The sequence below is a fragment of the Leuresthes tenuis genome, unplaced genomic scaffold, assembly GCF_036924035.1.
Source record: "Leuresthes tenuis unplaced genomic scaffold, fLeuTen1.0.hap1 SCAF_3, whole genome shotgun sequence".
NCBI classification, from domain to species: Eukaryota; Metazoa; Chordata; class Actinopteri; order Atheriniformes; family Atherinopsidae; genus Leuresthes; species Leuresthes tenuis.
This window is the reverse complement of record NW_027325357.1, coordinates 7,065,298-7,080,873: the sequence shown is the minus strand read 5'-3', so window position 1 is coordinate 7,080,873 and position 15,576 is coordinate 7,065,298. Positions and strand designations below refer to the sequence as shown.

The window sequence follows — 15,576 nt, the reverse complement described above, 5'->3', positions numbered from 1 at the left end:
AGCTGTTTCAGAAATACCACAATTATCATCATTTTTGCTCAGTACACAGAGGTTAAAGTTTACTTTTCACAAATTAACGTTTTCTTCAGTTCTTCTGACCCATTTTCCTAAATTGCTTTATTCCAACAAATTACATTGACGTGTATTTATTTCAATGAATATAACTACAGAGCAGATTAAAATATGGTCTGTTAAATAATTACCGTCACACTTTGTAGCAGCTGTGGGAGGATGAGGAAACATTTTTGCTCCTGGAAATGAAAGATCTATGACCTATTATCAGGTTTTGTGACGACAATGTTCTTTATGTCTTTCAGCAGTCGATAGTTTTTGATAAAGAATCAAGCAAGTTGCTCAAGGTAAATATTCAAGTAGTCAAACATGTACTGTAGTTATACAGTGGTGTTAAAATGCAGGGGGTGTAGAAACAGGTGAAAGTTACAGTGTGTTCAATGCATATGGATGTGTAAAAAGCTGCTGCTGCAGCAACAATACTTCCATTCATGCTTTCTCAAGAGGCCTACAAGGTAGCAAAACTTAGAAAAGGATGACAAGGCTCTTACCTCAAAGGCTAACCAAAGTTACTCAAGCTACTGATGATAAAATACGCAATATGTCTGTTAAATCATGCAATCTTATGAAGAGCACACTCCAGTTGTGTGGGTACGTATGAAATCACATTATTCTTGTTATATTAAGAATGTTCGAGGCAGCAGAATATAAATCTTTCACTGACATGATGTCTTGAGATATTTTTTTTACATTTCCGTGCCAACTGTGTGTTGTGTTGTTTCTAGTGGTTGAGCTGAGCTTCAGCCTGGTTTGATGGTTAAAAATGGGGTTAAAACTAAAGGTGTTATGGCTCCAGAAGTATGCACAATGGAATATAAAAATCTTTAGTGCAGAGCAAGGAAAGCAGGAAGATGAATGTGTTGACTGGCAGGATAAATAAAATCTGGATCACTAAGAAATATGTGAGAGGAGCCAGGTAGGAATTAAACTGAGGTACGTAGAAGTATTACAAAAGATGAGAAAAAAAAATAAGACCAGATTTACCAGAAAGCATGTCATAAATACATTTGTTCACTTGTCCAGTAAAGAGTAGTGTCATAATCCATGGCTATAAATTGTGAGATGGCATATCACTGTTGTTTTCTGTAGGGCAATGTTCTAATGACATGACAGGGGTAGCATTGCATGCGTATAAGTGTGGAATCTGTAACCATTTACATTTCTGCAACGATCTAACCAAGTATTTTATAATATGAAGACCTAACTATAATTTTTTGTTCTAAAGCTAACCATCTGCTTTTAATGCCAAAGCATGCTCACATTCACTCCTAGAGACAATTTAGAGACACCAATTAACCTAACATGTGTAACATTTTTGGACAGTGGGAGGAAGCTGGCGTACCCACAGAGAGCCCATGCATACACAGGGACAACATGCAAACAGAAAGGCCTGAGCTCGGAATTGAACCTGGAACCCTCTTGCTCTGTGAGGTGATGGTGCTAACCACCACACCACTGTAAAGCCCGAAATAGCACTCTCTTGCATCCACAAAGGTCCGTGATTAGCACCTACCACCATCCCTTCCTACAATAACAAGACATTTACACTATGGAAACGTAGGATGTTGGCAAATCAAAACTTAAAATGCATCTGTAAATGTAGTTACTTCACATTCTGTCATTTGATTTGGTTAGAGAATGAAAAGAAAATTCAAGCCACTTGTGCTGACTTTTCAGTCTCAAAATGATTCGTTTTACTATGTGGACATGTAAATTACATGACAGATACAAATAAAGCATAATTTGACATGTCTTATATCATCTTTTCAAAAATAAGAAGAAAAACTTTAAATGGCAGCTTAGTGGGTGACACAAAAAGACCAACATTACAGCATTTTTCAAAATCTAATTTAAAGAATTACACAGTTTTTTACTTTCAGCCCTTCTGGTGCGAAATCTGTAGCAAAATATTCTTCTCCAGATTATTCGTGTTCAGGATCATCCGCAAACTCCAGGCAGAACACAAGCAGCTCCAGTAACATACTGCAGCTGCTCATTTTGAGCTCATGAATATTGTGGTGCCAAGTTCTCCCCCTGATATGTGCAATGACATCATATTGTGTTGATGTGATTAACTGTGTGCATGCTCGCTAGGCTGCTGTAACTCATTATCATGATTTCAAAACAGGAACTCCATTCAAAAGTGTAAAAAGTCCAATCATCACTGATGCAATCACTCAGTAGACAGCAGCAGCGTCTCTCCTGCCTACACTGTTTCTGCAGTAACACTCGTGTGTGATTTGCACACCTCAGTAGTGCATGCTTCACAAAAGCCCTGTGAATTGTGTGATTGTACACACCTTTCACTGAGCACTAATGAGAAGGTTTGTAACACCTTATTAAACATTTGTGTCTGATGAGGTGTTTGTGATGTGTGATTAACATTCGTGATGTGACAACAGTGGTCTTATCATAACCCATCAACAGGCTGCGCTGTATGTGATCTGTCATTTATTGAAGTTATAATTTAAATTGACTTCACATAATCGCAGGGTGTTTATGGCATACGAAAAGTCCTTTACTTACAAAATGATAACTACAAAAATCTTCCTTTTTTCTTGTTAAATAAGCTGAACGGATCAACAGGGATCACTATAAAAATCAGAAATAGTTGTTTATAGTTACAGTGATAGTTTGGTGGCTTTGCTCAAAAAGAAACAACAGCAAAAAAACAAAAACTGAACATCAAGATAAATGAACAGTGCTTGTCTGTATTTTGCAATTGTGCTAGGAAACTAGTATTTTGCTCAGTTAGGAGAAGAAAGACCCTTGATGTCGGTAATTGTATCTTCAACTCAGTTGAAGGATTTCAGAGCTCACATCAGCTAAAATAGAACAAATTCAAAATAAAGCTTCTGAGGCTTAGCATTGAACGTTATTTTAATTTTTCTTCTGTTCCAGTGGACCCGATATTTTCTGAACTCTTGTTTATATAAAGCAAAGACCATTTGAAAAATACTTAAAAAATACTGCAAGAAAAGAAAACATAATTTACAGAACAGTCAACTCTTCACGTCTGTGAGTGCCACATAAAAAAAAAACACTCAGCATTAACAGTCCAACACCTGTCTACTAAAAATAGTGGGTGGTAACAACATCCATGCAGCATGAGAGTAGGTGAACAGATTTTCCTCTGATTATATTCTGCAGTTGTGCCCCAGCTCAACATAAATCATCTTTGAACCCAACATTCATTTAAAAGGAGTACAGTTTGGTCACATTTCACTCTAAAACCAAAACAGATTATTTTTGGGGGGCTGCACTCCACAACAAAGTTTAATTGTAAAAATAGAATTGTTTTGTTTAATTTGTCCGAGAGCACTTTACTGTTAGCTGATTAGCTCCTCTGAGGAAACCACTGCTTTGTTCAACTCCTACTTCTCTCAGTATGTGCGGACTCCTGGTTTGTTGTCTTGGGCCTGGCTGAACGGATTTGCTGGACTGGAAGACTCATCCTGTTGATCAATTGACTGATATGCGTCTCTGTTTCGTGATACAGATGGGAAACCTGTGGAGACACAATAAAGAATTCAACACCAACACCCACTATGCAGATTTGCTTTTTTAAATCCCATCTAATCATGTCCCTGTGAGGTTTGGACTTTTGTTGTTCTACATATTAGAGCTGTTTGCACAGGGTTTCCATGTTTTCTCCACACTCATTTCTTCTCAAAAAGAGTCTTGACACATATCTTGACTCAAGCCTCTTGCAGTGTCTGGATAAAAACAGATTATACTGTTGGAGCCAATGTGTATTCAGACAAAGACAGTCTCTAATGAACACTAAACCAACCAATTTTATAATAAAATGCTTCTTTGAGCACTGCAGAGACTCTTCCCATTTCATCATCAGTGATTTTTACTTTGAGTACTGTCTGAATAGCTCCTTGTATTCTGGCTATACTAAGTGTGGCCACGGGAACCAACAGTGGTCTGAGATTCATATCAAGAGTCTTTGGCAGCCTGTCTCTGAACAGTAAAACAAGTGACCCAGATTCCAGTGTGAACAAGTTCACACTTTGGGTGCTTCACAATGATTTCTACAAAGGTAAGGACTGTATGTGATGCTCTACACCAGACAGCATATACTCTGTCATGTTCTGAATATCAATGATGTGTTTTTTTAAAGTTCAAAGCTCCCACACTGTTACCTCAGTATGAACCAGAGTCCTCTAACTGTGACAAACATGCACATATAAATGCTAATCAAACAAGCCAGTTGCTCTTATCGCAAAGGGTTTTGGATTATTTGAAAAAAATATATATCTTTATAATTTCATAAATACAACAGAGACAAAACTATATATAACCAAATGATAGCACTATGTGAAGTGTGCGCATACAACCACCCCATATTCCTTTTCATTATATGGCAACTTCATGTTGACTGTAATTAGGCTCATTTTGGAATGTGCACCATCATGCAGTTCTACTATAATAAAACAAAAAAAAAAATGCTCACAAACAAATGAGGTGTCTGGAGACTAAATCTAAATAAAATATTCAGTGTATGCAAACTTGCAGAGACATATGAGCACAAATAATACAATACACATCAAAACACACTGTGTAGACAAACAGCTGTGCAGAGAAGAATGGAAAAGTAATGAGGGCTGCTGCTGATGCGGACAGACCTGCCTGGATTCACAAAAATATGTTAAGTGGGCATGGATTCTTAATGCTGCTTTATGTACTCAAACTTGAAGTCACATTAAGAACTATAGCATGTGCTTAAACCAAGCCAAACAGTTTCTGCAAAGAGTAGACTGAAGTTAAAGGTATTGTAATTAAACCAGAGTTTCTCTTTTCATCATGAGAAAACCATTCATTTGCGTTGACATTCTTCCCCTGACAGTGTGTAATTTCAAAACATAATGTAACTCAATGGAATGTGGTGTTAAAGAGGTAATTTTTATCTAATGAATTTCTGTGAGATGGATCAAGTTGGAATGGACAAAAGAAAATTAACTAGGAATGACAAAGAGAGGAACAGAGGGATGGAAAAGAACAGAGACACCATAATAACATGGAAAGAAAAAGTTAATTTCTCTTATGTGGTCAGCAATGTGATTAGTAATCTTACTTCCTGGGTGGAAAGGGATGGAAGGGGATGATTGGGGAAGAAAAATGGTAAAAAGGAAGAAGCCAGGAATCAATAGCGGCGGCCAAAAAAAGCACTGTCAGCACTGTCCGTAGTGCATCGACTGTCCACAGAGGTCTCTAAGTCTGAGAGTTTAAAGATCAGCGGTGAAAAAGAGAAGAGAAGGGAAGAGAAGAGAAGACAAGACGAGACAAGAGAAGAGAAGAAGATCAAAACATGATAGAAAAGCATGAGACGACAGAGTAATCACAAAGAAAAAAAACAGTGGTGTGAGCCACAGAGCGCACAAAAGCATGCAGGGTAACAGGGAAAATTAGGTTTGACAAATATAAAAGGCTTGTGCATAATCAAGTGCATGACCTCAAGTCAGCTTGTAACATTTAGCTATTATATCATTCAAAATGCACGTTAAGTTTAACAACTGGTCCATGATTTCAGACAAAATAAAAGGCATATTCCCTGTCAATTTTCCAGCTGTTAGATGAAGTAGTGAAGAAGTTATTTATCTTGCTAATGCTACATTACCCACGTAAACTGGTGGAAGAGTCAGTCTTAGACAAAGTCTCAGACTTAATGCTTTAAGCTAACATGTTTAAAAGCTGAAAACCTTTTTGATGGCTCTGATGAATCAACAAGACCTACAGAGCTTTTAGGTCCCTGGTGCTGGAGAAAGTTAGTGTTTATGCTACTGCATGATGAGGAAACACATGAAATCAGATACATTTGTTTGTTACAATATGGTTTGGAAGCTAATACAGATCTGACACAGTTTAAAATGTGTAAAATGTCAATTAAAAAAAAACAAATTTACATATTCCACATTTGCAAGCAATTGAAGCTCTATGTTGAATTGCAGTTATTAGAGAATGAGTTAAAATATATGATTGTTTAGAATTTTATGCCAGTTACATGTTTCAAATGAAGGGCAACAATTAAGGAGTTGAGTAATACTTAAAAACACAAAAATAAAGTAAATATAGCAAATTAATATCTATCGAAGTAAAATTGGGCATGTTTGAAACACAGAGCAGAACAAAGTTTTGTCTTTGCTCTACGAATGTAAATTTAAAACCTGCAAAGAAAAATAAAAACACATGAAAAGGTTATTTTAAATGCATTTAAGTTAATTTAAGATGTTCTGAAATAAAAAACTCTCCTGTGATCTGGTGTATTTGAATTTGAAATTCCTTTTGGATAACCCTGATGGTGTGTCCTCCTGGTAGAAGAGACCATCCAGTTTGTTATCAGGGCTCAGTTCGAAAGCCAGCATCCATGCTGGAATGGATCTGCATTAGTGCACATTGCATAAATAATGAATGATATTTACAGGTTTGGAGCATCATGTACTGTCAACAGTGATGAGTTTCTGATTGAAGGACCCAAACACAGGACACAGCCACTAAAAAACTTTCCTGGTTTTATTTTATGTGACATGACCAATCAATGTACCAATCAATGTGCCTCTCCATCATCTGCACCAATCATCGTCATAGCACCCCCTATACTGGGAAAGTACTTGTTCCTAGGCAGCAGACACAGAAGACCTTATGAACAAGAATCATCTTCTGAGGTGCAGACACAAAATAAAGGGCATATTTCCTTCAACAGTTATTTCAACTATAAAAAATCTCCTGCTGTCAGAGAGCACCTAAAGACATAAACCACCTAAAAGACCATTAGAGGGCATACACTAGATGGTAGTTACACTAGGCAGGGGGCAAGCAGAAGGCAAAATAAAAAAGCTAAACAAAAAACAAGTGAGGTCCAAAAATCCAATAACTTACAAGGAAACCACATGAAACCAGTAAAGCATGAGGAACACAAATATAAAACAGAGAAGGGAATGAGATAACTTCACAAAACAAAGACTATCTGACTGTTGGAGGCTGATTGGGGTGAGCATAAAAATGAGAAAACCAAAACACTCAGAAAAAATATTTCAAAGAAGAGCATCTTGTGGCAAACAAAAACCTAAAGCCATGAAAAGATCCACATAACGTCTCGTGGGAAGACTTTAGTTCTTTCAGTAAGACAGTGAAAGTCAAAGAATATTATGCACATACTACAAAATTATGGTTCCAAAGTAGAAGAGTCTATGAGCTAACCTCACCTGCAGTCCAGACCTGTCACCCACTGACACCCACAAACAATTTGTGCATTATGAAACAGAAATGTTTAGCAGCTGGGACCTGATGTAAAAAAAAGAAAAAAGAAGATAAATAAGTTACTTCTAAAACTACAGCAACTGGTTTTCATTCTTCCCAAGCTGTTGTTAAAGAAGAAGTGATGAATCACAGTGGCGAACACTGTCCCTATTTTACTAAAACATGTTGGGCCATCAAATTCAAAATAAGCATATATTTAAAAAAAAAAAAGACTTTGTATAAGACTTTGTTACCAGCGGTTTCCATTGCTGTCACTGATTTATACATAAAGATGTGAATAAGAAATGATGAATGGAAAGAGTGAACTTTAAAAGAATTATCCCATTATCCCCAGAGATTAAAGTAATTCCTGAAAAAGAGCCATCTTTATTTTACTCGTGTGGATGTCCACCAGTGTTAGCTCTACTTTTGTTGTCTCTTGTCTCCTCAAGGTTGATTCCGGACGAATAAAGAATTGAACTACCAGCCTGCTCTACCTTATGAGCCACAGCTACTTGTGATGCTTCTATTTACCTTTTGGTTTCAGATGTATTATTAAATAGATAAAGCTGCATGACCCTCATTATGTCAGTCGATAGCTTTGACAGATCTCATGTGCCTAGTTCCAGTTGTTAAGCAATCACTGGATAATTTTAGTGTACTGTCAGGTTGACGATGAGAGAGACCAAATTAATCATAAGACTTGCAGCCTTTATTTCATTAAGCAACTTAAAAGTTAAACCTAATACACAAAATAATTAAAACAACCATAAGCAGCTGCCAGGCAAAATCCAGAGAGCATTAAATACCTGTATCAACAATTCAGCTGTCTGCATCTGATTGTCTGGTTCCAAGAGTGCTCAGTAGTGCAATGCAATCAGACAGCAATTAAAATACACACAGTCTGAAAGCAACATTAGCTCCTTTCATCAGTCACAATACAGTCTAATGGGTGTTCCTGCTGTGCAAAGTAAAACCATGAAGAGAGTGGTTTCATCAATAGTCAATTATCCCCCAAACAGTCACAAGGTATTGATCATCAGCTGCAGTTTTGGGTCATAATGCAGGAAAATTTCATTACCTCCTCAAAAGTGTACGGTGATAAAATGAAAAAAAAAAGTGATAAAAGTGATAAATTTTTCAGAGGATTTTATTTGACTTAATAGAAAAAGAAAATAGCTTCAAACCCCCAACTTCCTGGTTTACACCAAGCGGGTTAAGGCAGAAAAAAAACTCAATATACATTTATGGAATTATTCTCAACATCAAATCTTAAATCACAAACCATGGACACAAAAATATTTTGTAATCCCTAAAGATGAAGCAACGAGTGCTATTTTAAAGGATTTAAGAGCCCAGTGGGCGGCACAGCTCAGTGGGATTTACAACAGAAAAACTCTGAGTGAGTTAGAGTCCACAAATCAATGACCACACATGGTTGATTAGAGCAACTCATCTTGAATATCCCCTACATGCACTGATCGGTTGTTTGTCCACAAAAAGAAAGCTGTGAACATAACACCCACTAATGACACGTCTCTTTTTCTGAGTTCTTCAAAAGCTTCTTCTTCTCTGCCTTTTTTTTCTCCACATCAGCCATGTACTATTTTTGTCTCTGCGCTATCAATGCAGATCATTTTGGAGCCTGCATGGTTTTAATATGTTCCTCCATGCAGTATAATCTGGTCACCAGGATGAATTACAAATGGTACAGATAACTCATGGAGGACAGTCTTCTTTGCCCACTTGGTCTGCGGCTCAGATATTTCACTGCATAAAAAGTCTTGTGACTGCAACTAATTAGTGAGACGGTGGAATCATCTGCCAGTGGTTTAGCATAGTCTCCCCCAGTTTGTACTGCACTTGGCAGAACTTTCATGAGAAACAGAATAACACAACACAAAGGCGATCTAAGAGTGCCCCCTGGACACATGCATAACTCCAGTTTGACTTACAGTTAGAGCTAAGGTTAATTTGAGTTAAAAAGCCTAAAAGATTTTTCAGACACTGAAATTTAGATGCAGGTATTTGAATCAAGCTTGTGCATTTGGTAGATTAAGAATGTTATGTAACGAGATAGTTATATCAGTCAAAATGTAATTAGGAAAACTGGATTCAAGTAATAGAGATCCCAGATTACAGAATCAGTTTTCTCTGTAAGAACATTCTTTGTGGGAAGCCTTTAAATCTCCTTTAATATCTTGCATAAATATAGTATACTCTTGATATTTGATGACAAAAGTCAATTCAAAAGTCTACAAACGTATTTGATGCATCTGGTCACTCTTACCAAAGTTAACGTTGTACTCTCCTCCTCGTTCGCGGTACATTTGATAGACAAAGAAGCAGGAAACAGGTTTGAGCAGCAGATTAAGAATGGCCATTCCTGCGCTGAAACGGAACACATCACGTCCTCGTTCGGCTGCAAAGTCACTCAGTGGGTAGTAGATCCCAAAATGGATGATGTCGGTCAAAATTGTCACAACCATCCCAACAAGAAACTATGGGAACAACAGAGAGTATAGCATGTAAATGGTGTATGATGGAGTTTTTTTTTTGTGTGTTTTTTTTGCTCCCATATACCAGTATACACATCTACAATACTGCCACAGAGAAAGACTCCTTTTATCACACAAAATGTTTTAGATAAAGTCATACCACTGCACCACTGCTGAAGAAAACAATCAATCTACAAGCACAGAAATGAAAAATGCACCATGATAAAAAATGCAGATAGCAAAGGGGGGGAAATAAAACGGCCAAAACCCCTCAACAAAAACTTCTTTTCTTCTTCATTTGCTTTTTTCACTCACATAAAAAAAAAAAAAAAAAAGATCAGGGAATGTGATTTGAATACGTGATTGGTGGAGTTTGAAAAACCCTGAACTCTGTCTATTTGCTTAAGTGACACCAGGAGTTGATACTGTTGAAAAGGTATAAAATATGTTGCCAAACTACGACTAACTAGGTTATGACTAAATGAGTCAGCAGTTGGTTTGACTTTGAAGGGTTAAGTCACAGTAAAAGACTTGTGCTTTAGTTAGTCATCAGTGACTGTGACACTGGATTTTAATGCACTCATGGTAAAAGACTCTCTTGTAGTTAACTCCCAAGGGCATCAACTTTCACAGGTTCGATCAAGGACCAGTCTATTGTTGTCAGAGCCGTCACTGGGGAAGAAACTAGATGGTGACAGTTTTTTCTAGAGTTGAATTTCTTTGCTCAAAATACTCAAAGTTCCTAAAAACTAGACTCTGACTGTGGCTTTGATGAATCTAAAAGCCTTCGACTTCCTCTACCATCTAAGGGAGATAGATTTTTTTTACTCTTTCAGAAAAAGTTTTCCTTCTAGAAGAACTTCTTACATCTATTTAAAAAAAATCTACAAGCAGTGCAGCTGATATGTTGGGACAGCACCCAGTATTTCTTCTCACTCACCAGTGAACTGAGGAGAGTTTCCATTGATAAAAGGAAACCACTAATCACATCCTCGATGCTTTACATCAAAATCTGATGATTACACTCCACAAACACCCCTTTCCTGTCCTTTGCTCTCAATGTTAGCAATGTTAAAAAATTCATATATTTATTGACATCAGGCAGCAGGTGACACTGATTGTTAAAACGGAAACATAAGTCATGAGGTCAGATATATGGTATGACCTGTAGGACTGCAATGACTCTAATCTGAAAATTTAATTAAAACTTGCCTCACATATTTTAAAGAAAGGAATGTAAGAGCAGGTCCTTGTGTTTCTTGAATCAGTCACAGCTTCTGCTCTCTGTGCTGAGTGAAGGGGAAGACTTATCTTTCTCAAAAGCATGCTCACAGATTGTCCTAGATTTCACAGACAAATAGGTTAGCTTGGATATGCACCACCGCGCCTGTTAGTCTCCTGTGTGTGTGACATGATGTTAAGCCTGCTTGAAGAAAAGAATTAAGGCAAAGACTCACCATGAGAACAGCATCAATCGAGTCCCTCTGCGCTATCGCCCACACTCCAACTGCTAAAACACTGAAATTTCCCCATCCAAAGGAAATAGGCAGCCATGCCATGCACCCCCTAAAGGTAAAACACAGTTCACACAATATGTACTCACACACTCTCCAGGAGTTATGTATGACTGCAAAAAGTAGGGTACGTGCAGGTGAAAGAGTAAGCCTAACTCAAGAGTGGGAGTATGGGTATGTGTGCCAAAAGACAAGTGAAATTCCTCATATGTGTGAAAAAAAGTTCTCATTCTCACCAAACAGTTAGCAGCCAATGCACCAGTACTATGGCCTAGAACAGAAGAAAACACTGATAATCAAAAGAAATGTACGAATGCTTAAGGATTTGTTGTACGCGTATAAAACTCTGAGTGGTTTCAGCTTGTCCACATTAAAAATTCTTTAAGTTTCTTCCTTCAATCTTATTGTATGTTAAAAACTATGTCACTCTGACTTCTGCTAATCTGACATGAATTTATTTTCCCATTTTCTCACATTGTACAGGACCTAGCAAGCATCAGTTGTTTAGAAAATCAACAGAGTAATTGATAATGAAACCCATCATGCCAAGCATGCTTAGTTCAATCTGTGAGCTGACTAACATCAAAAAGTACAGGACTAAATGGAAAACATGTGATCACTTGAAACTCGATGGTTTCACAGATAATGTCGCTGCTTCGACATCTTTAAACCCAGAGTTTTTTTCCCTTTGTAAAGTAAAGAACATCTTATTGTTCAGTTTATAGTTTTTCTCTTTTTAAGACTCTAACATGTGAATGTGGATAATAATCAAAGACATAACTTTCACTATGTTTGCAGTAGAAATGCCACTGCATCTTATAATGTTTACAACCAAAACAAATGACTGACATACACTTTATTGGTTGTCTTGGTAACAGTTTCTAGCACATGTAGTGGCAAAAGTCACTCCATCTTTGCCAAATCTGTACATAGGTACACATATTTTTTATGTATGTATATGTTCTCAAGGACTAAACACAGTTTCATTATCTGTGTCTGTATCAGAGGAAAGTGGCTTCCATATAGAGGAACTACCAATGAGAATTGAGCAACCACACTGACATTACCATGCGATTTAACATCAGTTTTTGTTAGAAACACAAGCTACCAAACAGAACATTAAGAGTGAGCTACAATCTCACCTTTAAGTTTATGGCAGGGATTTCCATAATAGGCTGTTTGGTCAAAGCAGCTCCTCCTTGATCCGATTCAGTGTTTCAACTTGTTGAAGGGCCACATGAAAAAATGCCTCAGTTGTTCCTCTTACACAAACTTCTGTGTACAAACCCTCCTCCCCTTAGCAAAACCTGCAAACACAAGCCATGTGACACCAGCCTGACTACCTCCCATGTGACTCCCTCCCTCTCCTCTCCTCACAGTTCCCACTTCAAACCTCAAGGGGCTCAGCACCAGTTCGAGCTTGACTTGCTGTGCCTCATAGAGAGGTTCACCATCAAGGATCAGGAATTTAGCACTACTGTTTGAAAAAAAACTGCACTGTTTTCTCAGTTAGGATGGTGAATAGAACATGTAAGCTATAGATTTGATAGTTTGATAAATCATTTTGTATCTTTCATCTGACTAAAATGAAAAAAATGAACAGCATATGTCCAGAAATTGAAGCATCTGTGACAGATGGAAACAATGTTGATCAATTTTAATGCTGGTGGTTTAAAAAATTCACTGCATCTATTATTAGACAGTTTAACAAGTACTTCTTTTGTGTTAGCTTGCTAATGGTGGCGAACTACCAGAAAACAGAATTATACTATACTAATGATGACTAGAGCAGTCAGAAATGGAATGTTGTAGTTCATCCTGATAAGGACATCCCACGGTTCACCCTAGTGTTTAATTCAAAAACCACAAATGTGTAAACTATGATGTCACAAGAGGAAGAGTTGGAGGATGTCATAGTAATTAAAATTTTCAGGAAATCATGAAACAGTGTTTCCAGAAAGAGATCCAACAGGTTGTTTAATTTTACAGAAGAATTTGCCTATTTGGGAACTGAGAGAAGGAAGTTTGGAGGGAGGGGTTAAGTGGTCTGGGTTCCTGTATTAGATCATGAGAGGGTGGGCAGGAAGTTGCATGTGTCAGATAAGTTATTCAAGATAGGTTTTTGCACAGGAGCAGACACGTTTGACTGAAGCAAGTGATATGGGTAAGTAGACTGCTCTCTGACCAGACAGACACTGAGATGTTAGAACTATGAGCTTGAAAAACCACAGGAGAGCCATGAAAGAGTCTGATTACCACTCTACAAAGGTAGATAATCTGAAGGAGACTCAGAGCAGAAGCTGGTCCTTAAGCACAGGCCGATGATGAGACTGATAAACAACAGGTGTGCTGGCCGACGAGCCCCAGGACTCCACCCAGGGGTGGGTCCCAGCCTGCCCAACCCATCCTAGATTCGGGAGGATAAACAGACACCAAAACACAAAAAACAAGTGCCAGACGATGACAATTTCTATTCTGAAGGGACTTGTCTTTTCTAGGATTAAAATTGGAATGAAGGGTTATTATGGTTTGGTCTTCACAGTCTCCAGAACTCTGTCCTGTTGAGCACCTACTGGATATTTTGAACTGATATGTCAGACACCGCTGTCCACCACCATCATCAAAACACTGCATAGAGTAATATCTTTTGAATGGTTTTCATCCCTGGGGCTGCACCACAGCTAAAAGGTCCCTGGTTTGGATCCTTACTGTGGCCCTTCTGTCTGGAGTGCTGCAAAAAATACATGTTAGGCTAACTAGTGATTCTAAATTGCCCCAAAGACTAAGTGTGAGTACTTGCTTGTGGTGTTTGTCTCTGTCTTGGCCTTGTGATGGACAGGCGACCTCTCCAGTGCACATCCTGCTTCCCACCCAGCTGGGGTAGCCCCCTGGTAACACTGAATTGGATTAAGAGGGTGTGGAAAATTGATGGGTGGATGACTTTCATTCCTTCATGAGATTTCCATAGACTTGCAGAATAGTTGCTTTAGAAGCCTGAAGCTACTCTGGTGACATGTGGTGGGCCAACACTGACCCACTTAATGTTGACTTTTCATTTAATTTGCCATCTGTTTATGTATATACATCAACCTGATCTCATGAAAATAATCTGAAAAGGGCAAGAACTAGAGTCACTGTGATCTTGCTGTTTAACACAAACATTAACTGTGACATAGAAATAATAAAAATAATGTTTTAATCTTTTTGTTGTACATGAGGGCTAATTAAAAGAAGGAAAGAGAAGCTAGTGATCGATGATGTGAGAGCGTCTATTTGAAGACATGATGTGCCCAACACTAACCAACTTTAACCAGGTGGTGAAAGCAAACACTGACAGATTGAGAAGTTTAAAATGAAAAAGTGCACTAAGTTCAGAGGAAAACAAGAAAGGCTTCAGTCTCCTGACTGACAGTCATGTGTGTGAGTTCACTACAACAATCTCCAGCCTCAGGATATAACTTGCATTACTTATTTTAACACATATTTCCGAAACGTCTGAGGGCTGTATTACAAAATATTGTTTTCATATTGACAAACGAAAAATGAAAAAAGATAAACAGCTGTCCAGTTTATTCAAATAAATAGATTATGTTTCATGAGCTTTAGATCAACTGCATTTGAGTCTGTTTTAAGTAAACACACTATAAACTATATCACTTGACATTGCTTATCGCAAAAATCTGCTGTCATTTCAAATTGATGCCTAATTAGATTTTTACAGAGCAGCACGTTGGTGCGGTGGTTCATTATGTGTGATTTGCCTCACAGGGAGTCAGATCTGGGTTTGAACCTGCTGATTAGCTGAGGCCTTTCATTCACAAACTGCAGTGAAATTCTAAATATGAATTTATGGTGAAGAGTGGGAATCCAACAGAGTCCTTGTTTACACAACAAGTAGGAGTTTTCAGGTGCTCCAGATAAAAAAAAGAAATTCAACTTTTAGGGAAAACATTGCTGTCCAAAATAATGCCAGTGTTAAACAATATAGTAAATAATTACAAGTTATCTAGCCTTTGTCTGTAAGATATGTCTAGAACTTGTGTTCTGTGTTAATACTGCAGAGAAATCATATATTTCTAAAATTAGATCTTAAGGAAAGACTATTTTAAGTTTATATTGTTACATGCAAGCAATCATATGATTTGTTTTACTAACCTATCAGAATGGGTTGCTGTGGTTACAACATAAGCTTTAATAACCATGTACCCGTGCTGGTGGCACAGCTTTTCAGTGAAAGATTCCTTCCA

At 37.7% G+C, this 15,576-nt stretch overlaps 1 protein-coding gene across 2 annotated transcripts; it reads right to left on the bottom strand.

Annotated features, from left to right (window-relative positions):
• Positions 1-1,815: 1,815 nt before the first annotated feature.
• agtrap (angiotensin II receptor-associated protein) lies at positions 1,816-12,618 on the bottom strand. Of its 2 annotated transcripts, none has more exons than XM_072381594.1 (5): positions 12,472-12,618; positions 11,566-11,600; positions 11,273-11,381; positions 9,608-9,818; positions 1,816-3,580 (listed from the first exon to the last, which is right to left on the bottom strand). In XM_072381594.1, the coding sequence occupies exons 1-5, from the start codon at positions 12,496-12,498 to the stop codon at positions 3,456-3,458; spliced, it is 507 nt and encodes a 168-aa protein (XP_072237695.1). In that variant the 5' UTR covers positions 12,499-12,618; the 3' UTR covers positions 1,816-3,455. The 2 variants fall into 2 exon arrangements, with proteins under 2 accessions (XP_072237695.1, XP_072237696.1); XM_072381595.1 differs by lacking the exon at positions 1,816-3,580 and adding an exon at positions 4,876-5,298.
• Positions 12,619-15,576: the final 2,958 nt, after the last annotated feature.

Coding starts and splice junctions, on each gene's coding strand:
- agtrap (XM_072381594.1), bottom strand. CDS start 12,498: ATGGAAATCCCTGCCATAAACTTAAAG. Junction 11,601..12,471: donor TCCCTGCCATAAACTTAAAG/GTGAGATTGTAG, acceptor CTTCTGTTCTAG/GCCATAGTACTGGTGCATTG. Junction 11,382..11,565: donor CATTGGCTGCTAACTGTTTG/GTGAGAATGAGA, acceptor TTTTACCTTTAG/GGGGTGCATGGCATGGCTGC.